Genomic DNA, 25184 nt, shown 5'->3' on the forward strand with positions numbered 1-25184 from the left:
TATTATTTTCCCTTATAACCATGTTATAAGGGGAAATAATACAAGCTACACAACACCTAACCCAAACCCAAACTTCTGTGAAGAAGTTCGGGTCTGGGTACCACATTCAGTTTTTTATCACGCGCGTGCAAAACGCATTGCACCCGCACGATAAAAACTGAACAACGGAACGCAATCGCAGTCAAAACTGACTGCAATTGCGTACCTACTCGCGCGGGTTTGCCACAACGCATCCGGACCTTATCCGGACACGCTCGTGTGAAAGAGGCCTAAAACCAGGAAATTTACATAAATCCTTTGCGAAAAGAGTGGGTGTCTGGAGGGGGGAGGGTTGTATGTGACTATATACAGTAGGTATAATTGCGCATTAATAGAAATAGAAATATTCCATAGCAAAGTATAAACTTCTGTTCATGGATTTACCCAGATCATCCGAACGCAACCCTCTCCCTGTAATTAATTCTTGCAGTTCCAGAAATTGAACTGAATTTGATATATTGTCATACAGGAATCTGTGCAAAGTGTTTATTGCAGCCATACATATGGTAATACAGTAGTCGTGAAATCCCTGAGCGGGAGCCAGAGAGATTGAGAAAGAATATGCATTTCATAAATGTGAGATCCTTCAGTGCAAACGCACATGGGAACGAGGTAATGATCTTTCTCGGTTTACGTGGTATGTGCCCTGCATCAGGGAAAATCGGAGCATGCCGTCATACTTTAGGAATGACTATTTTTGTTTTTGTGCTGTTTATTTCCACAGCAACTGTTTAAATCCAGAAAGGTAGCATGTTATTTTTGGCTGGGTAACTGGCCGACCGCATGTGAATATTTAGTCTTCTATATTTTTTTCCCCAAAAGAGTAGATCATCATACTATATATTCTGCATGCTCATCGTGTACAGTGTCGATGTCAATGTCTTCCCATATGGGGGACATAGAGGAGCTTGAATAGAAAGAAACATCTTGCCTGCGGATAAAAGGGAAGAGGTCCCTGTCAATGTGTAAGGCAAGGTTCACATCTGCGGTGGAGGTTCCGTCGATGAAATGCCGCTGCGAGATGACAACATTGACACCGGACACCCGACGGACCCCACTATCGGAATGTCTGGACCCCGAGGTTCCAGTATTCTGTTCCTATACCAAAACAGAATACCAGAATTGTGGTGCAGATGTGCAGTTAGCCAAAATCAATGTACATGTGTAAGTAACGTAAAAGTCAATGTATGTGTGCGCATTGGAAGTACCAACTATGCATTTCAAACCTTAGTTTTCGATCTTTTAATATTGATGACCTATCCTCAGGCTAGGTCATCAATATCAGATCGGTGAGTGTCCGGCACCCAGCACCCCCACCAATTGGCTGTATGAGAAGACAGCGCGCGTTCTGTGCACATGCATTTCCCTTCTCTCCACTGTATGTCTACAGCAGCGGACAGCAAGAGAGACTGGAGAGTGGAGACGGCACGTGCACACTGCGCGCGCTGTCTCCTCGTACAGCTGACCAGCGGGGGTGCTGGCTGTCGGACCCATCCTGAGGATAGGTCATCAATATGAAAAAGCGGACAACCCCTTTAACACTTCTATTATAAAGCTGGAGGCAGATAACACCGGATCATTATACTCTCCATGAAGAGTGGCCTTGCTAAGTGCCAAAGTGCATGCCCACAACAGTTTCCAATAAAAGTCAATATGGTTGCCCCACAATCATTTATACAAAACAATTTTTTAAAAAATTTCATTTTTTAGAGTATGGTATGGCAATATTATTTGGGCGCTTTATGTTGTTATTTATACATTGCTGGCTTTACATGGTCATTGCATAGCATCATTATTTCACTGTTGACAATGTTAGTTGGGCTTTGAATATGTACTTCATGCTAGGAGATCTTAGATAACATTTCGTTCTCTCTCTCGAGCCACAATCCAATAATTCTTTATATCTAAAAAGATGTACAAAAAAACGGATTAAACTCTTTTACGTGATGTAAAGAAAAGGCCTAACGCTGCAATATACATCATACACAGTAGGCAGTCTAACAAGCATAAGGTTCCACACCTAGAAAAGCAATGTGGATGTAACTTGTATGGCAGCGCACAGCCCTTACGGCTGTATTACAGAATAACGTGCCGCCATATCACGCCTCTTGGAAAATTCCTCCATGAGATGGAACAAGACCCAAGCCACTGTCAATGGTTCATCATTTGAGGCTCAGGGTACATGATGATTTACAACGTGGCATTGCGATACTTCAATATTCCGTACAGCCCAGGCCCTAACCCGAAATATGACAAATTTTTGAACAATCTGCAACAAGAAAAAGATGAAGCTTTATTGTAACGGAAAATGGAAGCCTTAAGGTCCTGCTTCATACATGACAGAGCAGAGGTTAGCTTTTTAAATAAGTTATATTGCTTTAAAGACATTTTACTACAACAGGAGTGTATCCTACATGTCAAATTCATAAAATAGTCCCAAAAGGCTAAAACATCGCTGATACATCCAGTTATGGGAAAATCTGTTCCATAGTGTCCAGAACCTGATTCTTCAATCACCTACGAACCAACAATACAGAAACATCATCCATCAAATTTACAATCATATAATTCGGTTTGGAAGCACGGGTGTAAAAAGTAATATACAATATATATATATATATAGTAGAAAATGGACAGCACTTCCAGTAGAAAATCATGATTTATTGGCCCCTGTGGGACAGTGAGGCAATGTTTTGGCTCAGACACAGAGCCTTTCTCAAGCATTGTCTGAGCCGAAACGTTGCCTCACTGTCCCACATGGGCCAATAAATCACGATTTTCTACTGGAAGTGCTGTCCATTTTTTACTATATTTTTGGGTAAGAAGTTACACCCTGGGATATAGCACCCGATGTACCTTTTGATATTTGGTGCTGCCATTCCTTCCATTTATATATATATATTTATTTTTTTAGGGGAAAAAAAGCACATTTGTCCAGCTGTCTCACATTCACCAGAATTATACAAATACAATAGTTCCAGTCGTATACTACACATCTATGTACAAACTCCACAATGTTCATTAACATTTGAATGATTCGAGAGGAGGATATGGAAGGTATTCAAGCACATACTCTTACTGCAAAATAGATAACGTTCCCCTTATATTCAAAGATTTATATAGCCCCCGTCCCTTTATTAGAGTACTCTGGATGAGGAGTCCTTTAAGGGTTACCAGCTTTGATTTAGTTAGAAGACTCCTCGACAATCAGCGGCTCACGGGGCATCTTCCTGCTCACATCCTTAGTGATCAACCATGATCTGCGGAGGAATAGTCAGCCAGTATTCTACAGCGCCACCGCAGGGGAAATTAAGCATTACACAGTCCCCACTGAAATCAATGAGCCGTCTATATAATGCACTAATATGTTGGGTTCTCCAGAATGAGATATTAGACCGGCTCCTTCCAAAACCTTAAAATTTCTTAATAGCATATTAGGGGACCACTATTTGAGTACAGGTTGATGTACTGAAGTGATCACAGGAAGTTTTATCTACTCTACAAGGGGCTGCCTCTCCATGTTTCTTGCCCTAAACGCTCAGGTTACGGTAAGCACGAGTAGACTGAGCAAACAATCAGACAAAGACACGCAAGATTAGGGGGGAGATTATGTCATCTGTATGGTGGAAGCTTAGGGGTAGACATAGGACCTCATTTATCAGCACTCACCCAAAAGCAAGCCTTGCTGCCCATAGCAAGCAGTTAGCAGCTTAGGAAATAAAAGCTGCGCTTTGATTGGTTTCATGAGCCTCCCCCATTACGATAGACTTACCTACCCTTACTGAGTTTTTCTTTTTTTGTTTTGTTTTTTTAAGAAGACGGTTCACCATTGTGGCAGTAAACAAAGAAAATAACAAAAATGTAAAATATAATATTGCACTTTACAAAATAATTTGTACATTGCGATAAAAAAAATCACTTTTTAGATTACTTACAAAATACTTTTTGTACATTCAGTTTAAAACCAGTTGATCTACAGCACAATAAAAAAAATTGCACAAGACCATGTCACTAGGTCCACGTGCCTTCACCACATTGCTGTAGACTCGGGAGATACTGCATAGAACCTTCCTTGATGATTGCGGAAGTCATTTACATAATCTATAATCCCCCTCTTCTTCCAGCATATGGAATTGGAATCTCTTTTTGAGAAGGTGATGCTTCTGAAGATCATCAAGAAATCATGTTTTCGGTCAAGGAGACTCCATCTTGTATAGTAGCATAATACCAATATAACTATGGTTTCTCAGTCTTTTTTTTACTACGTGGACCAGATATCGAAGCTTGCATTCGCAGTCCTAGGTACTAATTAGAACTTCTAAATGTCTCTGGTGGGGCAGGAATTGCAGGAGAACAGTTCTCTGTCCATGGATATTCCTCCCCATCAGGCATCAGTTTGGCTGGAGGGGCGGGGGGTTATATTTCTGTCAGTGTGATCTTGAAGCCTTGTTCCACCATGCTTTCCACGTTCAGTATGAAGGTGTCCTCATTGGAGTAGTGCTCGATTATGTTGTCATCCATATTCACCAAAATGCTAAGAAAAGACCAGAAACACATTCATTACATGTACGGAAGTGATGGGTTTTCACATGACCATTAGAGCGTAGAAATGTACCAGTGGGAGTCTGGCGACAGTGGTCTATTCTCCGTCTAGAATCCCAGTTCTTGGGGTTCGAGCACTAATCCCAAGAACTGAGGTTAGTCCCTTGTTATTGGGATTAGTGGTACTGTTGGTGCCTAGGCAAATGAGTCAAATAAAATGGTCACACTCCACTTTGTCATCTGCTAACTGTTGTTCATGTAGTCAGTTCCCATCTAATATGTACAGGATTCTGAAACAGTACCTTCTTTCCACACCACAATGAAGGCTTGCATATTACAAAAATCCTCACCCGTGCTACCTGTGCCCACCGAAATATACACAATGAGTTGCAAGATGGAGCATAGGAGATGCATGGAGTCCCAATAAAGAGGTCTTGTCCTATTGACTGCTTGTGGTCCAAATATTCTAAAAGGCAGCACTACTCAGGATCAAATGGAGGCCACAGTGGTTGGACCTCCACTAATTGGAAGTGGGCATAGTCATGGTACAGGAAACCTGTCATGAAATTCATGTAAATCTATACTGCCCTAACCACTGGCAACATGACATAACAACAGGCTGTTTCACTACAAAGAACTATGGGAAGTACTTATGAAGCCTCGCATGCCAGCTTTCTGGCTTAAAAATTTCACAACTTTGGCACACACCATTTCTGCACAAAAATGTGCAACTTTTTGTGATTTTCTATCACTCTTTTCACTTTTGAAAAGAGGATGTGGGTAGGAAGGCAGGTGTCACTTTTTCAAATAGTTGCAAAAATTTTGGAATTTTGTTTCAGTGGGGGTACAAGCATAAAAACTGGAGCCCCAAATCTAAACACCTTTAAAAGATACGACAAATGTATCAATCATCAGACAACATTTGATACATTTGGCGCAAATCGCAGCAATTCATTCTAAATCTCTCCTTACGTGTTACTCTGAGAAACTGCTGTGTTTCAGAGAAGTGCAAAAGAAAAGAGAAGTAGTCGTCCACAGCCACCAATCAGGTGTCCTTTTCCATTCTCCACAGGAACTCTGGACATTGAGAGCTGGAATCTCCGTTGTTTCTATGACCAACAGCTTCAGATTCCTCATGCACCAGTTTTGATAAATCTCCCCCTAGTTTTAGGCAAACGTAGGGAGAGAGACAGGCACAGGGCGGCTCCCCTCCAGCTTCTCGCTGCCCAGCTCAGCTTGATTGACAGGTCTCTTCCGATTTGCGAAAAAGGGTAGGACCTATGAACCAAGTCAAGCTAGACATCTATGCAAACCATTTTGTTTATATACAGAGGTCTAAATCCTGTCCGGACTGCCACATAGCTCATGAAAGAGGACCTGTCCCCTCTCCTGACATGTCTATTTTAGTAACTACTTGCATCCCCCAATGTAAATATTCTGAAGCCATTTCTCTATTATTCCTGCTAGAAATTATGAATGAATTACTGACGATCCAGATGAGTGTTACCAGTTAGGGGAGTTTTCCTGCACAGTCTGACACTATCCAATCAGTGCTTCCTGTGCTGCCCCCTCCCCCAACTGGTAACACCCATCTGGATCTTCATTGCAAACGGCTAGTAATTCATTCCTCATTTCTAGCAGGGATTACAAAAGAATGGCACAACAGAGTCACAAAAATAGATTGCAATTGCGGTCCCCAATGCACGGAACGGCCGCACAACGGCCGTGTGCATGAGGCCATACTGCAAAGTCCAATGGTCATAAAAGAGGCAAAAGGCCTCACCCCTCGGCTATGGTTTGACACAAACATTTAAAATTGTAAAGCAAGTCTACGCATTCTCAAATATGCCGAAAGGTATGAAAAACGATGTGCCCGGTTCTGTACAACACATTCTGCTCCTGCTGCATCACGGAGCGCCCCTCCCATGGTCACAGATAGCTGCTCGCCTTTGCTCTGTTTTGATGACGCTGATCAGCGTGGCCTGATGTCACGAGCATGAGAGTTGCAGGAAAGGCAGCGGCATTATAAAGTAGATATTTCAGCCCGGAGTGACTCACTATTTATACTCGGAGCACCGATATGACCATAACATTGTATTTCTGTGTAAATATACAGCCGTTGTTTGACAAACCGCTGTGCTCCACTTCCCCTTAACGTATGAGTCACAGTAGTGCTGAGTAGTCTCAGCACAGTAAAAAAAAATCTCACATGGATTTTACTTTTAGGAATTTTACTGCAAAAAGCAAAGAAAAAACAACATTGTTTGAAAACTTGCAATGAAAAAAAAATAAAAAATAAATAAAAATCACACTTTTAGCTTCGGGCCGTCATTACCAGAGTCATGAGATAGGAACACTGACAAGTTACGGACACGTTTGCAACCGTTTTATCTTTCCAACGTGTGCATTTTAAAAATGAAGCAATTTTACAAATGCCGCTAATTAACAGTCTGGTAGCCAGGGCCTGGTACAGGTACAGGACCTGCTGAGCAGGAGGACAATCCAGGATATAGCGAGGATTACTGGATTGGTGGAAAAACAACGCATTCTGGGATCATACTGATCCCTTCGTCAGGTATAACACACCATTGGTAAGTATACATTACAAGTAGGTTACAAAAAAGTGGGCGTGAGGGGCTGCCAAAACTATTTGTATTGTGTTTTACTGCCAAAACCCCCTTTTAGGCTACATGCACACGACCGTATGCCTTTTGCGGTCCGTATGGCATCCGTTTTTTTTGCGGATCCATTGCAACAATGCCTATCCTTGTCTGAAAAACACACAAGGACATTTTTTTTTTTTTGCAGAGTGCTGTCCCCATCTTTTGCGGTCCCATTGAAGTGAATGAGTCCGCACCCGAGCCGCAAAAAAAACGTCTCGAATGCGGAACCAAACCACGTTCGTGTGCATGTCGCCTTAAGCTGTCTGTAATGTATACTTAAAAGGGTGTGTTTTAGGCCTCATGTGCACGAACATATTTTCTTTCCGTGTCCATTATGTTTTTTTTGCGGACCATATGCGGAACCATTCATTTCAATGGGTCCACAAAAAAACGGAAGGTACTCCGTGTGCCTTCCGCTTCCGTATGTCCGTATTTCCGTTCCGCCAAAAAATAGAACAAGTCCTATTATTGTCTGCATTACGGACAAGGATAGTACTGTTCTATTAGGGGCCAGCTGTTCCGTTCTGCAAAATACGGAATGCACACGGACGCCATCCGTATTTTTTGCAGAGGCCTTAGGCTGCTTTTACATCCTATTTTGACATCCAGCACGGGGTATCAAAACCACAGCAAAACGCATCCGTTTCAATAATACAACCAGCTGCATCCGTTCAGAACGGATATGGTTGTATGATATCGAAAATGAACATACCGGATCCGGCACTAAAACCATTGTAAGTCCATGGGCTTCAGATCCAGTTTTTCCGTGTCCGAAAAAAACTGATCCGGCATTGTTGACTTACATGGTTTTTTGGTGCCGGATCCAGCTTGTTCAGTTTCCCATGCTGCTTGCAGCAGTTTTGTTTCCAGCACAGGAACACAACAAACCAGAACGGAATGCATTCTGGTTCACTGCGTCCCCATTGACGATCTCAAAACCAGAGAGGAAAACGCAGATGTGAAAGCAGCCTTAACTGACGAAGGGATCCACCAATACAGTAATCCTCGCTATATCCTGGATTGTCCTCCTTCGCAGCGTTGCCAGCAGGTCCCATATTTTCCTTTCACCTAGCTACCAAATTTTTATTTCGACTACCCTGACCAGAGGGACGGCGAGTAGCAGCCAAGACAATCACTTCTACGCATGCTACGGCTGTTGTGCTCTTTACATAACAGGACAAGGCGAGAGGCTGTCTTCGCCAATTTGTTTCATCTATCTTAAGGCCTCTTTCACACGGGCGTTGTAGGAAAAGATGTGGGTGTGTTGTGGGAAAATGCGCAAAAAAAAATAAAAATCGGCATGTTTGGTACCCAGACCAAAAACATGGTTTTAAGGGAAAATAATAGCATTCTGAATACAGAATGCTTAGTAAATTATGGATGGAGGGGTTAAAAAATAAAAAATAATAATTAAACTCACCTCATCCATCTTCTTTCTTCTTTTTTGAGGACCTGGGAGGAAAAGGACCTTTGGCGACATCACTGCGCTCATCACATGGTGATGGACCATGTGATGAGCGCAGTGACGTCACCAAAGGTCTTTTTCCTCCCAGGTCCACAAAGAAGAAGTAAGAAGGTGAGCCGGGCTGTGCGAACAAGTGGATGAGGTGAGTTTAATTATTTTTTAACCCCTCCATCCCTAATTTACTTAGCATTCTGTATTAAGAATGCTATTATTTTCCCTTCTAACCATGTTATAAGGGAAAATAATAAAGATTGGGTCCCCATCCCGATCGTCACCTAGCAACCATGTTTGAAAATCGCACCGCATCCGCACTTGCTTGCGGTTTTCATGGAGCCCCATTCACTTCTATGGGGCCTGCATTGCGTGAAAAACTCACAATATAGAGCATTCTGCGATTTTCATGCAACGCAGAAGTGATGCGTGAAAATCACCGCTCATCTGCACAGCCCCATTGGAGTGAACGGATTCAGTGCGGGTGCAATGCGTTCACCTCACGCATTGCACCAGTGCGGAATTCTCGCCCGTGTGAAAGGGGCCTAACAGTCCTACCTGTGATGCTCTCCTCTCTCTTCTATCCTTTTTAATTAAAAACTGCTACTCTTTTATGTCCACAGAGCTATTTGTCTCCATGGTTACAGACTACAAATTCTTAACTCCTTAAGGACAAAGCCTTATTTCACCTTAAGGACCAGGCCATTTTTTGCAAATCTGACCAGTGTCACTTTAAGTGGTGATAACTTTAAAACGCTTTCACTTATCCAGGCCATTCTGAGATTGTTTTTTCCTCACATATTGTACTTCATGACACTGGTAAAATGGAGTCAAAACAATTCATTTTTATTTATAAAAAAAAAATACCAAATTTCCCAAAAATCTGGAAAAATTAGCAAGTTTCCAAGTTTCAATTTCTCTACTTCTATAATACATAGTAATACCTACAAAAATAGTTATTACTTTACATTCCCCATATGTCTACTTCAGGTTAGGATCCTGGGAATGACATTTTATTTTTGGGGGACGTTACAAGACTTAGAAGTTTAGAAGTAAATCTTAAAATTTCTCAGAAATTTTCAAAAACCAACTTTTTAAGGACCAGTTCAGGTCTGAATTCACTTTGTGAGGCTTACATAATAGAAACCACCCAAAAATGACCCCATTCTAGAAACTACACACCTCAAGGTATACAAAACTGATTTTACAAACGTTGTTAACCCTTTAGGTGTTCCACACAAATTAATGGAAACTAGAGATAGAATTTCAAAATTTCACTTTTTTGGCAGATTTTCCATTTTAATATTTTTTTTCAAGTTACAAAGCAAGGGTTAACAGCCAAACAAAACTCAATATCTATGGCCCTGATTCTGTAGTTTACAGAAACACCCAATATGTGGTCGTAAACTGCTGTACGGGCACACGGCAGGGCGCAGAAGAAAAGGAATGCCATACGGTTTTTGGAAGGCAGATTTTGCTGGACTGTTTTTTTTGACAGCATGTCCCATTTGAAGTCTCCCTGATGCACTCCTAGAGTAGAAACTCCAAAAAAGTGATGCCATCTAAGAAACTACAGGATAGGGTGGAAGTTTTGTTGGTACTAGTTTACGGTACATATGATTTTTGGTTGCTCTATATTACACTTTTTGTGAGGCAAGGTAACAAGAAATAGCTGTTTTTGGCACCGTTTTTTTTTTTTTGTTACTTGCAACATTCCTCTGACAGGTTAGATTATGTGGTATTTTTATAGAGCAGGTTGTCACGGACGCGGCGATACCTAATATGTATACAATTTTTATGTAAGTTTTACACAATGATTTCATTTTTGAAACAAAAAAAATCATTAGTGTCTCCATAGTCTGAGAGCCATAGTTTTTTCAGTTTTTGGGCGATTATCTTAGGTAGGATCTCATTTTTTGCGGGATGAGATGACTGTTTGATCGGCACTATCTTGGGGTGCATATGATGTTTTGATCGCTTGCTATTACACTTTTTGTGATGTAAGATGACAAAAAATGGCTTTTTTTACACCGTTTTTATTTTAATTTTTTTACGGTGTTCATCTGAGGGGTTAGGTCATGTGATATTTTTATAGAGCCAGTCGATATGGACGTGGCGATACCTAATATGTATACTTTTTTATTTATTTATGCAAGTTTTACACAATGATTTCATTTTTGAAAAAAAATTATCATGTTTTAGTGTTTCCATAGTCTGAGATCCATAGTTTTTTCTGTTTTTGGGCGATTATCTTGGGTAGGGTATGATTTTTGCAGGATGAGATGCCGGTTCGTTTGGCACTATTTTGGGGTGCATATGACTTTTTGATCGCTTGCTATTACACTTTTTGTGATGGAAGGTGACAAAAAATTGTTTATTTAGCACAGTTATTTTTTACGATGTTCATCTGAGGGGTTAGGTCATGTGATATTTTTATAGAGCCAGTCGATATGGACGTGGCGATACCTAATATGTATACTTTTTTATTTATTTATGCAAGTTTTACACAATGATTTCATTTTTGAAAAAAAATTATCATGTTTTAGTGTTTCCATAGTCTGAGATCCATAGTTTTTTCTGTTTTTGGGCGATTATCTTGGGTAGGGTATGATTTTTGCAGGATGAGATGCCGGTTCGTTTGGCACTATTTTGGGGTGCATATGACTTTTTGATCGCTTGCTATTACACTTTTTGTGATGGAAGGTGACAAAAAATTGTTTATTTAGCACAGTTATTTTTTACGATGTTCATCTGAGGGGTTAGGTCATGTGATATTTTTATAGAGCCGGTCGATACGGACGTGGCGATACCCAATATGTATACTTTTTTATTTATTTATATCTCACACTAACTGTATGATATATATATGAGCTAACTAACTATCTAATGTAATTGGATAAGGAATAGGATCCAGATGAGAGCACAGAGCACAGCAATAACACTGCTCTCTCTCTCAGGTCTGCAAAACACTGACTACAAGGGCTGCTGGGGAGGTTCTTATATAGTAAGGGGTAGGCTGCTTTCCTATTGGTTGCTAGGGATGTTGCTAAGCTCAGACAAAGACATTGCAGCCTTCTCATTGGCCCACAAGCAAGAAGGGAGGTTACTGATGAAAAAAAATCTAGAATATTAGCGATTACGAATATATATCACTATATTCTCCATTCTTCGTGAATTCTTGAAGTGATGATATTCGCGATAAAAATTAGCGATTAGAATATTCACAATCAACACTACTCAGCAGGACACAAAAATTAGAAAAAGGGTAAACAGCAGGAGGCGCTGTACAGAGATTTCACTTAATAACTCAATAGCTATAATACATTCCTAATGACATGCAATTACTAAAGTATTCAGATCCAGGGCTGGTTTGAAAACTGTAGGAGGATAAGACAACTGCCCAATACCTATAAAAGACAACCCATTCAATCACAAGCCTTGATTTAATCTTAACTTAGTTACTTGTATTATGTTTATTATAAACGGTCAATCTTCTTACCCTTTTTTGCTTTTCTTATAGATTTTCGCAATTTTTTCCACAGGAATACCATATTTTTCCGATATCTGGAAAAATAAAAAAAAACAATAACAGATGGAACGGAGTCCCCCACACCGGAACATGAGCCATCTGTGGACACGGCAGAATGTGAATGAGATATTAGTGGATACAATCATGCTCATCCAGATGTGGAACAGGTGAGAGTTTATTTTTATACTCCCCATCGGTGTTTATTTGTGGCACTATACTGCCCTCTACCTGCAGTACACAATATAACAGATGCTGCTTTACACACTAAGGCCTCATGCACACGACCGTGCCGTTTTTTGCGGTCCGCAAACTGCAGATCTGCAAAAAAAGGGAAGGCGCCTGTGTTGCCTTCCGCAATTTGCGGAACGGAACGGGCGCCGGCAATATAAATGCCTATTCTTGTCCGCAAAGCGCGGACAAGAATAGGACATGTTATATTTTTTTTGCGGGGCCGCGGAACGGAGCCACGGATGCGGACAGCACACGGAGTGCTGTCCGCATCTTTTGCAGCCCCATTGAAATGAATGGGTCCGCATCCAAGCCGCCAAAACGGCGGCTCGGATGCGGACTCAAACAACGATTGTGTGCATGAGGCCTAAGGGACTTCATCATTCAAACTCAACTTTTTAAAAGGGGTTTCCAGGTTCAGTATTAAATCCCCCTCAACCAGTGGTACCAGTGAAGAAATCTGTAATTACCTGCTCCCCGCCGCTCTGTTCCAGATACATGGCTCCCAGCTGTCTTCACAGGACTTCCGGTCCCCGTCTGCGCCACTGCAGTCTATGACTGGCCTCAGCAGTAACGTGTCCATAAACAGTTCATCATGTCGGGTCATCTGCCCCTTGGGCACAAGTAACCACTGATGCTAGTCTCTAGCTGCAGTGGCGCACGTGCGGCGCGTGACTCCATCTGTGTAGAAGTTGACAGACTGGGACTGGAAGTCCAGTGAAGATAGCCAGAATCCGGAACGAAGCAGTGGGGAACAGGCAAGGATAGATTTCTCCGCAGGGGAGGATGATTTGAAAAATAAATCCTTGACAACCCAGAAGGCTATGTTCAGATGTGGCAGATTTCTTGTGGATTTTCAGCCCTGAAAATCTGCAACCGATAACACTACAATTCACCCATCAAGATTAGTGTTGAGTGAAGTGTTCCGGACAAAGTGGAATTCGATCCGAATTCCAGCAAAAAATCGATTCGCTGCGAAGCCGAATTTCCTTGTGCTTTGCGGTAACTAATCAATTATTTTCGCTCAATGGCGGTAAAATAAATAAATAAATAAATCATACTTAAAGGGCTTCTGTCACCCCACTAAAGTAATTTTTTTGGGGGGGGCTAGTTAAATTCCTTATACTGCGATATATGAAAATATAATGCTCTTACTTTACTTCAGCAGTTTTTTCTAAAAACAAACTTTTATAATATGTAAATGAGGCCTCTACCAGCAAGTAGGGCGTCTACTTGCTGGTAGCCACCGCAAAAAACCGCCCCCTCATCCTGTTGATTGACAGGACCAGCCGCGATCTCCTCCGGCCGGCCGGCCCTGTCAGCATTTCAAAAATCGCGCGCCTGTGTTCATTCGACACAGGCGCTCTGAGATGAGGAGGCTTGCCTCCTCAGCACTCCCTCAGTGCGCCTGCGCCGATGACGTCTTCTCTCTCGGTGATGTCATCGGCGCAGGCGCACTGAGGGAGCTTTGAAAAAAACATTTTTTTTAAAAACCTCACCAAAACACGTTATCTGTTGGTTTGTTTTTTAAAGCCTAAAAATGCTGCCAAAACACCACCCAAAAAAAAATGCCCCAAAAAAATAAAAAAATCACAAGCTAAAAACCGTGGAGCAGCAGCCTCAATGTCCTTGATGCTCAGAATGAGTGTGGGTTCGGTTCTGTATACTTTCCATCGCTTCTGCATTGTATTCTAATCTGCATGGAAAGGGCTCTGCCTTGTCTATAAGGGAATATATGATCTATACTGTACACAAGTCACTACTGCAGCAGCTCCGGGGTTCAATGGGAGTTGGTCAGAAGTATCCCCGGAAGACAACAGCAGGTAGACCTCTCACTTTTACCGTAGAGATGGAAATGTCAAATATGCTTGGCAAAGCAGTCAACCAATCTGAGCAAGAATTATAGACGACCAGCTACACCTCTTTGTGGCAGCTTCATCTCCCAAATTTGTCCATCACAGACACAACGGATGCCTAAAAAGTGTATGGTGTGCATCAGTCCGCTTTTTGTTTTGTTTTTTGCCTCATTTTTTTACTGTTTTGGAAAGTACAGTTGACAAAACTTTTGATACATGGGAAATGAACACTGCGCTGTATGTCCTATTTGTTTTCACATTGGGGGTCCAGTGGCAGCCCATTCCCCTGTAATGCATACAGCTGCATTTTTCAAGGCCACATGGTCATTTATTCATTTCCTGACTTATGTGCCAAATGTAGTGAAAAAGACAAGTTGTGAATGGAGATTTGTCTTTTAACTAAAACCTAGGTACAACAGCCCGGGTGCCACCAGATGCCCACCCATAACAACACAGAAGGTAACTTGCAGCTACAATATACTCACAGCTTCCAGTAGTCCCTTCACCGTAGGAAACTTTAGCATCAACGCATCAAAAACTTCATCGCTTTCCTTTCTCACATAAAGTAGAACTGAAAATAGCAAAGCAAAAAAGTAAGGCTGAAATCTTCAGATTATTTCCTTTATCTCACAATAGAGACTATTAATAAGAAAACTAAACCAGGGAAGAAGAGGTATCATTAGCGGTCTGCCAAAATGTTAATAGGTCCTTATACAAGGGTAACTTAAAGCTTGCTGAGAAATGGGCAAATACCTTTAAAGGGATATCTCACTTCACCATATAGCATTTATTTTGTAGAGAAAGTTAATACAACTCACTTACTAATGTATTGCGATTGTCCATATTGCCTCCTTTGCTGGCTTCATTCATTTTTCCATCACATTATACACGGCTCATTTCTAGTGTTGAGCGAACTGTAAAGTTCGGATCCGTACCGAAACTTTGCGAGTTCGGGTACCCGGACCTGAACCCGAACTTTGCCGGAAAAGTTTGGGTTTGAGCATTTAATATAGCTTTTAATAGGCTGCAAGGCAGCCAATCAACAAACTTTTAAGCTGTGAGTACTTAGAAGCCATCACAGCCATGCCTAGTAATGGCATGGCTGTGATTGGCCGGTGCATCATGTGACCCAGCCTCTATACAAGCTGGATCACGTGTAGCACCGCCCATCAACTCTGAGTAGTGCAGGGACAGGAAGCAGGCAGCTGTAGAGAGGGAGAGTGTTAGGAATCTGGCCATTTGTTTTGTGGGTGACCTATAATGATTTTTTTGTGGGTGCAATACACCAGCTTTGCACACCTGAAACAGAAATATAATAATTAATCTAACTGTCAATTCTGCGAGTGACCTATAGTGATATTTTTGTGGGTGCAATGCACAATTTGTGTACCCCTGACACAAACATATAATAGTTAATGCGTCTGTTAGTTCGGTGGGTGACATATACCCACCCATTATTGGTGTGAGGCACATGTGCACATTATACGTGACAGGGAAATTAATATAGTTAATCTGACTGTTAGTTCGGCCGATAACATATATCCATTTTTGGTGTGAGGTACACCTGCACTGCATATGTGACCTGGAAATTAAGATAGTTAATCTGACTGTTAGTTCGGTGGGTGACCTCAAAGAATGAGGAGAGCATCAAATAAGGGACGTGGCCCTGGTTGTGGTGCTACTGGTGCTGGTGGAGCTCCTGTTGCAGGAAGAGGGCGTGGTTGATCTGTGCCAGCTACATGCCCAAATGAAACACCTTCCTCAGGTGCACGTAGGCGACAGGACGTTCAGAGTCATTTTGTAGCCCGATTACCTTTGTACGAATGGTGAGGCCAGAACAAGTAGAGGCTGTAGTAGATTGGATGGCTGACAGTGCCTCCAGTTCCTTCACATTGTCTCCCACCCGATCCCCTGTTGAAACAGCAGAGTTTGCACCTGCAGCCGATGGGCATCTGTCTTTCACCTCACCACCTTGCAAATCAGCCAAACAGTCTGAGTCCCAAGTCATGCAGTAGTCTCTTATGCTTTTAAAAGACTCTGCTGGCGGGGTTTCCCAGGGCCATCCGACTAGCCCTGCCCCAGAAGTGGAAGAGACTGAGTGCACCGATGCCCAACCACTTATGTTTCACAATGTGGACCGCAGCACGTCTCTGATGATGATGACGAAATACAGGTGTCAACTGCTGCGGCTTTCTGCCATGTGCAGACCAGCAAGGAGGACAGAGGTGAAGAGTGGGTGGAAGATTATGTGGAGGATGATGAGGTCCTAGACCCCACATGGAATCAAGGTCATGCGAGTGACGTGTGCAATTCGGAGGAAGAGGTGGTGGTCACACAGCGCCAGCCGCACAGCAAAAGAGGGAGCAGAGAGCAAAAGCAGAATGGCCGTCCCATAGCCAGTATGCCTGCTAATGCCCGTCTGGTGGAGACAGAGACTTTTAAAAACCTTATGGCGGTGGCTGTGCTACAGTACAGGGTTCCCAGCTGCCACTACTTTTCCAGGCAAGCCATCCCTGCCCTGCACAACCAAGTGGCGGACAAAATCAGGTGTGCACTGCACAACGCCATCTGTGGCAAGGTCCACATAACCACCGATACATGGACCAGTAAGCACGGGCAGGGGCGTTATATCTCCATAACTGCACACTGGGTAAATGCAGTTGCAGCTGGGCCTGAGGCAGATAGCAATTTGGCGCATGTCCTACTGCCACCAAGGATTGCAGGACATTTCTCGTTGCCTCCTGTTGCCTCCTCCTTCTACTCCGCTTCCTCCTCATCTGGTCAGCGTAACACCTTCAATACCAACTTCAGCACAGCCAGGGGTAAACGACAGCAGGCTATTTTGAAACTCATCTGTTTGGGTGGAAAAAAAACACACCGCGCAGGAGCTGTGGACGGGCATGGAACAACAGACCGATGAGTGGTTGGTGCCGCTGAGCCTCAAGCCCGGCCTGGTGGTGTGCGATAATGGGCGAAATCTCGTAGCAGCTCTGGGGCTTGCCGGTTTGACACACATCCCTTGCCTGGAGCAGGTGTCAAATTTGGAGGTGCAGAGATTCCTGAAAAATTACCCCGATATGTAAGAGCTCCAGCAGAAAGTGCGGGACATCTGTGCATGCTTTCGGCGTTCTCACCCTGCTGCTGCTCGGCTGTCTGCGCTGCAGCGTAACTTCGGCCTTCCCGCTCACCGCCTCATATGCAACATACACACAAGGTGGAACTCCACCTTGCACATGCTGGAGAGACTGCGAGCAGCAGCAGACGATAGTGGAGTTTCAGCTGCAGCACGCACGGGTGAGTCGCTCTGCGGAACAGCACCACTTCACCACCAACGAGTGGGCCTCCATGCGGGACATGTGTGCCGTGTTGCGCTGTTTCGCGTACTTCATCAACATGGCCAGTGTTGATGTTGCAGTCCTCAGCTTTACTATCCCACTTCTATGTCTCCTTGAAAAAACACTTCGGGCGATGATGGAAGAGCATGTGGTACAGGAGGAAGAGGAGGATGAAGAGGGATCATTTCCACGGGTATCAGGACAGTCATTCACAAGTGGCTTGGAGGGTGGGTTCCTGCACCAACAGAGGACAGGTACACAAGTGTCCAGCCAGGGCACAGTTCTGCAGGATGAGGAGGAGGAACAGTGTTCACAGCAGGGTGGCACCTAAAGCAGCTTATGGTCATCAGTGGAGCGTAGCTGGGGGAATACAGAGGACACAGACGATACACCTCTCACAGAGGGTAGCTTGCCGTTGCGTCTGGGCAGCCTGGCACACATGAGCGACTACACATGTTGTCCTTAATTCTGTCACTGGTAGACGCGCTGCTGAAGGCATTCACACCTGACAGCGGGGGCTCAGTGGAAGCACAAGGCGAAGGCAGAGGAGGAGGAAAAAGTCGCCAACACAGCTGGCACATCGCCAGCACCTCAGAAGGCAGGGTTAGCATGGCCAAAATGTGGAAAAGCTTTTTCAGCACTCCACAACAACCAGCACCACCAACTGATATGAAACGTCTTAGCAGGAGGCAGCATTTTAGCAACATAGTGGAACAGTACGTGTGCACACGCCTACATGTACTGAATGACGGGTCTGCCCCCTTCAACTTCTGGATCTCCAAACTTGGCACATGGCCTGAGCTTGCCCCTTTGACTTCAATGGGGTTCAGGTTCGAGTTCGGGTCTCGAACCAGAACTTTGACTTGAAGTTCGGCCGAACCCGAACATCCACGGTTCCGCTCATCCCTTCGTTTCCATGGTTATGACCACCCTGCAATCCAGCATCGGCGGCCGTACTTGCACAGAATAGGAAAAAGCACCAGCCTGTGTGCTGCCATGGTCCTGGCCACTAGAGAGGAAGGTGCTTTTTCCTATAGTGTGGAAGCACAACCACTGCTGATGGATTGCAGGGTGGTTGTAACCCTGGAAACGAGCAGTGTATAATGTTATGGAAAAATAAATCCAGCCAGCAAAGGAGGCAATATGGACAAGCACAATACATTACTAAGTGCCTTTTAATGACTCATCTACATTATAAAATGTCACTTGCTGAAGTGAGACAGCCCTTTAAAGGAAATCTGTCACCCTATCCAACTGTTTGCATAGACACATGGCTGTGGTTCTCCTGAATAAAATGCTGTTTTTCTTTTGTTGATCCGAGGCTCTGTTCCCGAGTTATGATACTTTTTCTTAAAATGAAAATTGGGTCTTTGGTGCAATGAGGGTGTTGCCATTGCTCTTGTTGCACCCAAGCTCTGCTCCTTTCTGTGGCCAACTCCTCCCTCACTTCTTTGCCACTGCCTGTTTCTGTCAAGCAAAGCAGTGAGGGAAGTCTCAGAAAGGAGTAAGGCTTGGGTGCAACAAGAGCAAAGGTGACACCCTCATTGCACCAAAGACTTTTCATATTAAGAAAAAGTATAACTTGGGAACAGAATCTCGGATCAACAAAAGAAAAACTGCGTTTTAATCAGGCGAACCACAGCTATGTGTCTATGCAAACAGTATAGTAGGGAGGTCGCTGGTGACAGATTCCCTTTAAAGGGTTACTCCAGCTTTATATCAGTTTTCACTTTGACCAGCAGAGCACGATCCTGAAATAAAAAGGTCACTCACCAGCTCCCCACCAATCCATTCCAGCTCCAAGGGTACAGAGTAACAGACTGACTCCTTCTGGTCCACAGTCTACATATTCGGATGGGGTCATGTGCACCACTTCAGCTAATCACTGGCTTCAGTGGTGATGTGTCCCCAAATGGCATGTGACCCAGGGGTGATGTGCCACCTAGAAATGTGATCGCTGACGCCAAGGATTGGCTGCAGCGCCCCACATGACCCCATCCAGAACTTTACAGGTCAGGGACCAAAAGGAGCCAAACCTTCTCTACCGGTCCAATTAATAACTGATGTGAAAGTTGGAGTGACCCTTTAAGAAACGAATTTCTTGATGTTTGGGAAATGTGACCCATGTTTACTTTGGCATCAATACTGATGTTCATAACAGAAGTCATGCCATTTTGCCAGATCAGCCGTAAGAGGGGTTCATCGGGGTTCTGGCTCGGTTTCTATCATAGCGCTAGATGTGCGTTTTTGAAACTCGATGGAGTCTCACTATAACAGTGTGAACACAGCCTAAAGGTTTTCAATCCCTTTTAGCCAACCTATTAAAAATGATAAAAAAAGGGATTTTCTGGGATTTCAAGATGATGACCTATCTTAAGAATAAGCTATTAAAATGTGATTGATGGGGGTCCCACACCAAAGACGCCCCAGCGGTCAGAACACATTTGCAGCAATATGTTTGTGGCTGTGGCTGGTTGTGCAACCCACCCCTTTCAAGTGAACCGATCCCTACAGATCACATATTGATGGCTTTTCTCAAGGATAGTCCATCCATGGTAAAGGAAGGCCATCCTTTAAGATTTAAAGGAGCCATAACATATATATATAGTTAAAGATTTTTTTGTCCTATGGCATTGTGAGAGCTTATTGACCCCAGGGGCATTAGAAGGCAGTAAACAAAAAGATAGAAACTTTATATGTTCTCATCACACATTCTATATGTTTTAAGCTTGATTTTGTAATATACTAAATTAGAGTGAAAAATGTAATTACCTTTTTTGCTTTCTTCTTTCATTTGCTTAGGTGCAGGAGGGCCAAAGTCTTCATCCACAGGACGGAGCATTCGCTTTACCAGCACACTGCTTCTGCAGGGAACCATAGCAGATATATGTAATACCCGAGATGAACTCTAGGGGGCAGTGCATGGCTAACACATACCAAGCTCTTATTGAAGATCTACACTCTCAATAGGTTTTACAATCCTATGTATGTTCAATAGAAAATGCAAAAACATTTACTTATGTTCATAGTCACTGAGAGGCGCAGTCGACCATAATGGAAAGCTGTAGTGTCTCTGCCACTCTATACTGTATTCTCTCCTAAAAGAAATGGAGGGAATTTATTGTGCCCTGCGCGGTAGTTTTTGGCATAAAAAAAAGTTGCGCATTTCGGCACACACAATTTTTTTTCAGCTAAAGTTTGCAACTTTTTGAGATTTTCAATTATCATTTATGCCAGAAAGTTGTCAAAAATCATAACTGACGCATAAGTGGTGTAGATGTCAGTTTGTGGAGCACAGACAGACCAAAGAGATGCCAAATTTAGAGTTTTGCGAACCTTAATAAAATGCATGCATTTTCCGTCAATGGATTTTTGACTAAGACTAGGACAATGAAGTCTTAGTAAATCTGGGACAAATACCTTTACATAACATCTGATGGAGCAAGCAGAATTTTTTGGCATGCAGTCTCCATGTGAAGAAGCTCCCTACACCTCGGCATGATATCAGATGCATATGGTGGCACAGTCCAGCCCCATAGACCGCTATGGCTGCCGTATTACGTCCCTGTATAACTTGAAGGCTGTACAGGGCAGTTCTATAGCTGTGGTCATGGGGCTGAACCATTTTATAATCAACCAGAAACCACTTCATCACGGGGAAGAGAGTGCTGGACGCTTCATGAGGGTCTCGGCAGTTGAACCACCACCGTCATTTGTACACCATTCAGAAGGATTGGGGTAGTCCTGTCCCGACAACCCTTCTAGTGATTTCTCTTTATAAATCTTTCTATTGTGTTATTACTGGTTGTTGAAGACTAAGGCCCCATGCACACCACCATATCCATTTCTGCTCTCCGTAAATCGCAGCGTTATATCAGAATTTTTTTAAGACCCATTGACTTTTGTGGGTCAGTGCTTCGCATTTTAAGGACAAATATAGGACATGTTCCATCTTTTTGTGAAACAGAAATAAGGATAAGGAAAGCACATGGAGCAGATATATCCGATATTTATAATGTATAAATATCACAACGTATTTTCCTTCCATTTTCTTTCAGTTTTTTTTACAGGTCCGTATTTGGAACCGTTCATTTCAATGGGGCTTGAAAAAATAAATGAGAATGACTCAGCGTGCATATGTCCGCATGTCCATTGCGCAAAAAAAATAAAAAATAGAACAATGTCTTATTCTTGTCCGTTCGGCAGACAAGGATAGGCATTGTTACAATGGATCAGCAAAAAAAATAAATAAAATAAATACAATGTCATTTATTTTTGCGGATCCGTGTTTTGCGGACCGCAAAATGAAAACGGTCGTGTGCATGAGCCCTTATAATGACATTTTCTATAGAGTAGATTTATAATATTCCTCACCCTTCTATTTCATCTTCTGTATTGTAGAAAACCTGTAAGGGAGAAATACAAAGGGTTAAAATAAAACTGAAAGCAGGACAAGGCCTACATTCCCATCATCCATCTTCATTCACTTTATAGGGGGGGTAATGGTCATCGATAGCACCAGGTCCTTGTAACTGGATTAGCACTGAACACAGAATAAAATACGACTTTTATTGAGATAAATGATAGAAAAAATGGTTCCCATTAAAGAGTTTTCCTGGTTTTATGTGAATAAATGGATTGTTCTACACATTTCTAATATCTTTTGTGTTTCAATTCCTCACGGTGTTCAAGATCATTGTTTGCAATCAGTCAATGACTGAGACAATGTAGCAAATGCTCAGAATGGTGCAGATTGATACAATTGTATCCACTAGAGATGAACGAATTGAAGTTGACGAAGTGGAATTTGATGTGAATTTCAGATAAAATTTGATTTGCACCGAATTTGAATTTCCTCATGCTTTGTGGTAAAGAATCGCATTTTTTCCAAAAATGGCTGCTGCACGTTAGGACATGGAGCAAAGAACTTTGGGAATGAGGGATCACCCACAATGCCATGCATGCAGCCAATCCGCAGCTAGCCAGCCCTGTGATGTCACAGCCCTATAAATAGCCACAGCCATTTTGGATTCTGCCATTTTCCATTGTGCTTAGTGCAGGGAGAAAGGTCAGCAGGCGCTAGGCTGGGCTACTCTGTGGTCTCCTCATGCTGCTGACACCTCACCACTCTGTGGTCTCCTAATGCTGCTGCTACATCAAAACTATGTCAATGCTCTGTGGCCTCCTCATGCTTCTGCCACATTACTACTCTGTGGTCTCCTCATGCTGCTGTTACCTCAACACTATGTCATTGGGACACTCTGTGGTCTCCTCATGCTGCTGCCACTTCACCACTATGTCATTGGGCCACTTCTCATGCTTTTCCCACTTCCCCACTTCATTACTGGCCCACTATTTGGCCTTTTTGGCCTGGTTGACATTATTTATTTGACCCTTCTTCTGATCTGTCAGAAGGAAGGAAAAATGAAACGCCCAACAGATCCTGTCTGTGTAACAGCTGTAAGGCCTGTATGGTCCCATCAGAATTGGCTTGTGATTTGGTAGCCAAAAGCAGGAGTGGGTACAAAACACAGAAGACATGCAAATATTCTATTCACATGCCATTTCTGTTTTGGATCCACTCCTGTTTTTTTATTTTTTATTTAGCAATACTGATGGATTACTGACTAAATGCTGACCGAGTGAAGGCGGATGCTCAACAGACAGGATCCGTTTTTTTGGGGGGTTATTGTTTTGATGGATCAGAGGAAGGGCAAAGTAATCAGTGATGTCAACACAAACTTACTGCTGACACCCTCTCCACTCTGTCGGGGGGGCTCTACTTGTCTAAGCGTTTAATAGAACAGGTTCTGCAGACATCTATGTGGAATCAGCTGACGACGGTGTAAAAGGAGTGCGCTTCTTCTTGACGCTTACATCTACTGTAAGGCTGAGTTCATACTTGAGTTATTTGGTCAGTTTTAGCCCCGTAACTGCCCAAATAAGTGAAGTGTGCAGTGATTCCAAGAGCGACACCTGTCATCTGCATGTAATACGGACTCACAGTATTATTTCACTACCACAGCAGACTCCCTATGCGTGTTACTGCAAGGCACAGTGTTCTACACAACTATACAGGGTCTCTGCAGCCAGGAAATAGCTGCTTTTTAACACAATTTGCCACAAATAAATTTGGATCTAATCTTTTTGAAAAGATCAGCGAACCGACTGAATCAAATTTTTTTACAAATTTGCTCATCTCTAGTATCCACTTCCCAGCAGAGAGCTGGACTAGTTGCGTACACGTTTACAGCCTCCAAATGCAGACATAAAGGTTTTCATTCACTGACAGCAAACATTATGTTGAAATATAAACAACATGTATTAGGCTACTTTCACATCTGAGTTTTTCTTTCCTGGTATGAGATCCGGCAGAGGATCTAAATACCGGAGAAAGGTGCTTCATTGTGAAGGGGAACAAAACTTAACTGAATAGAATGGAGTGCACCAGAATGCATTCTGTTCAATTTGGTTGCGTTTCCATACCGGACAAAAAACAGCTGCAAGCAGCATTTTTTGTGCGTAATGGGATACTGATCAAGATGGATCCGGCATGAAACACAATGTAAGCCAATGGTGCCGAATCCGTTTTCTCGGACACCTTTAACTTGCATTGTGTTTTACAATGACTTACAATGGTTTTAATGCTGAATCAGTCATTGCTATAGTAAAGATAATACAACCGGATCCGTTCATAACGGATACACCCGGTTGTATTATCAAAAACGGAAGTGTTTTTGCAGATCCCTGCCGGATCAGGCAAAAACACTTATGTGAATGTAGTCTTAGAAAGTTGTCCAATTTTTTTTTAAATAGTAATTCAGCTTGATCTACACATAACAGGAAAACCCCTTGAAGAGGACAAGGGAAGTAATCCTGAGGCCTCCTGCACATGACCGTATCTGCAAATCACAGGTCTGCAAAATACGGATGCGGTCGGTGTGCATCCTGCAATTTTCCTACTGTAAAAAAAAAAAAAAGCCTATTCTTGTCTGCAAAATAGACAAGAATAGGACAAGTTTTATCATTTGCAGCCCGGCCACACTTTTTATTTTTTATTTTGTGGAGCCATAGAAATGAATGGGTCCATGTGCAATCTGCAAAAAATATGGATCGGACACCGACCAAAAATATGGTCATCTGCATCAGGCCTTAAGCTCCATAGTAAGGCCTCATTCACATTTCCATGTCCATTTGACGTCCGTGAGAAAAATCTGTCCATATTCCATCCTTGAAGATGTCAATGAAGGAGCCGTGTTCTGCGAGTGTGTTTTTGCCCTCCATGTGTCCTCCGTAGGCCATGGACACTGCTCGGCTGAAAATTTAATTTTCAGAGCATCTCCTACCAATGTTCCGTGAAAAGCCACTGACAGAACATGGATACCATCCGTGTTGTGTCAGTGATGTTTCACAGATCCATTGACTTCAATGGGCATGTCTGGTCCGCATCATGGACCAAAAGTAGTGCATGTCTGATTTTTTCATTGACACTGATGTGTGAACAGACGCATTAAAATCAATGGGTACGTGTGCTGT

The 25184-nt window shown here is 42.9% G+C and overlaps 1 protein-coding gene across 2 annotated transcripts in view; it reads right to left on the reverse strand.

Annotated features, from left to right (window-relative positions):
- Positions 1-2909: 2909 nt before the first annotated feature.
- The window catches only part of GRHL2 (grainyhead like transcription factor 2), a 107490-nt gene continuing 85215 nt past the window's right edge, over positions 2910-25184 (reverse strand). For both annotated transcript variants that reach the window (XM_044294420.1, XM_044294422.1), the window contains exons 12-16: positions 22023-22054; positions 20421-20512; positions 14799-14884; positions 12200-12264; positions 2910-4573 (exon numbers count right to left, since the gene is read on the reverse strand). In XM_044294420.1, the coding sequence (XP_044150355.1) occupies positions 4456-4573; positions 12200-12264; positions 14799-14884; positions 20421-20512; positions 22023-22054 (393 nt within the window). In that variant the 3' untranslated portion in view covers positions 2910-4455. The remainder of the gene's footprint in view (positions 4574-12199; positions 12265-14798; positions 14885-20420; positions 20513-22022; positions 22055-25184) is intronic.

This window comes from Bufo gargarizans, chromosome 5 (assembly GCF_014858855.1).
Source record: "Bufo gargarizans isolate SCDJY-AF-19 chromosome 5, ASM1485885v1, whole genome shotgun sequence".
Taxonomy (NCBI): domain Eukaryota; kingdom Metazoa; phylum Chordata; class Amphibia; order Anura; family Bufonidae; genus Bufo; species Bufo gargarizans.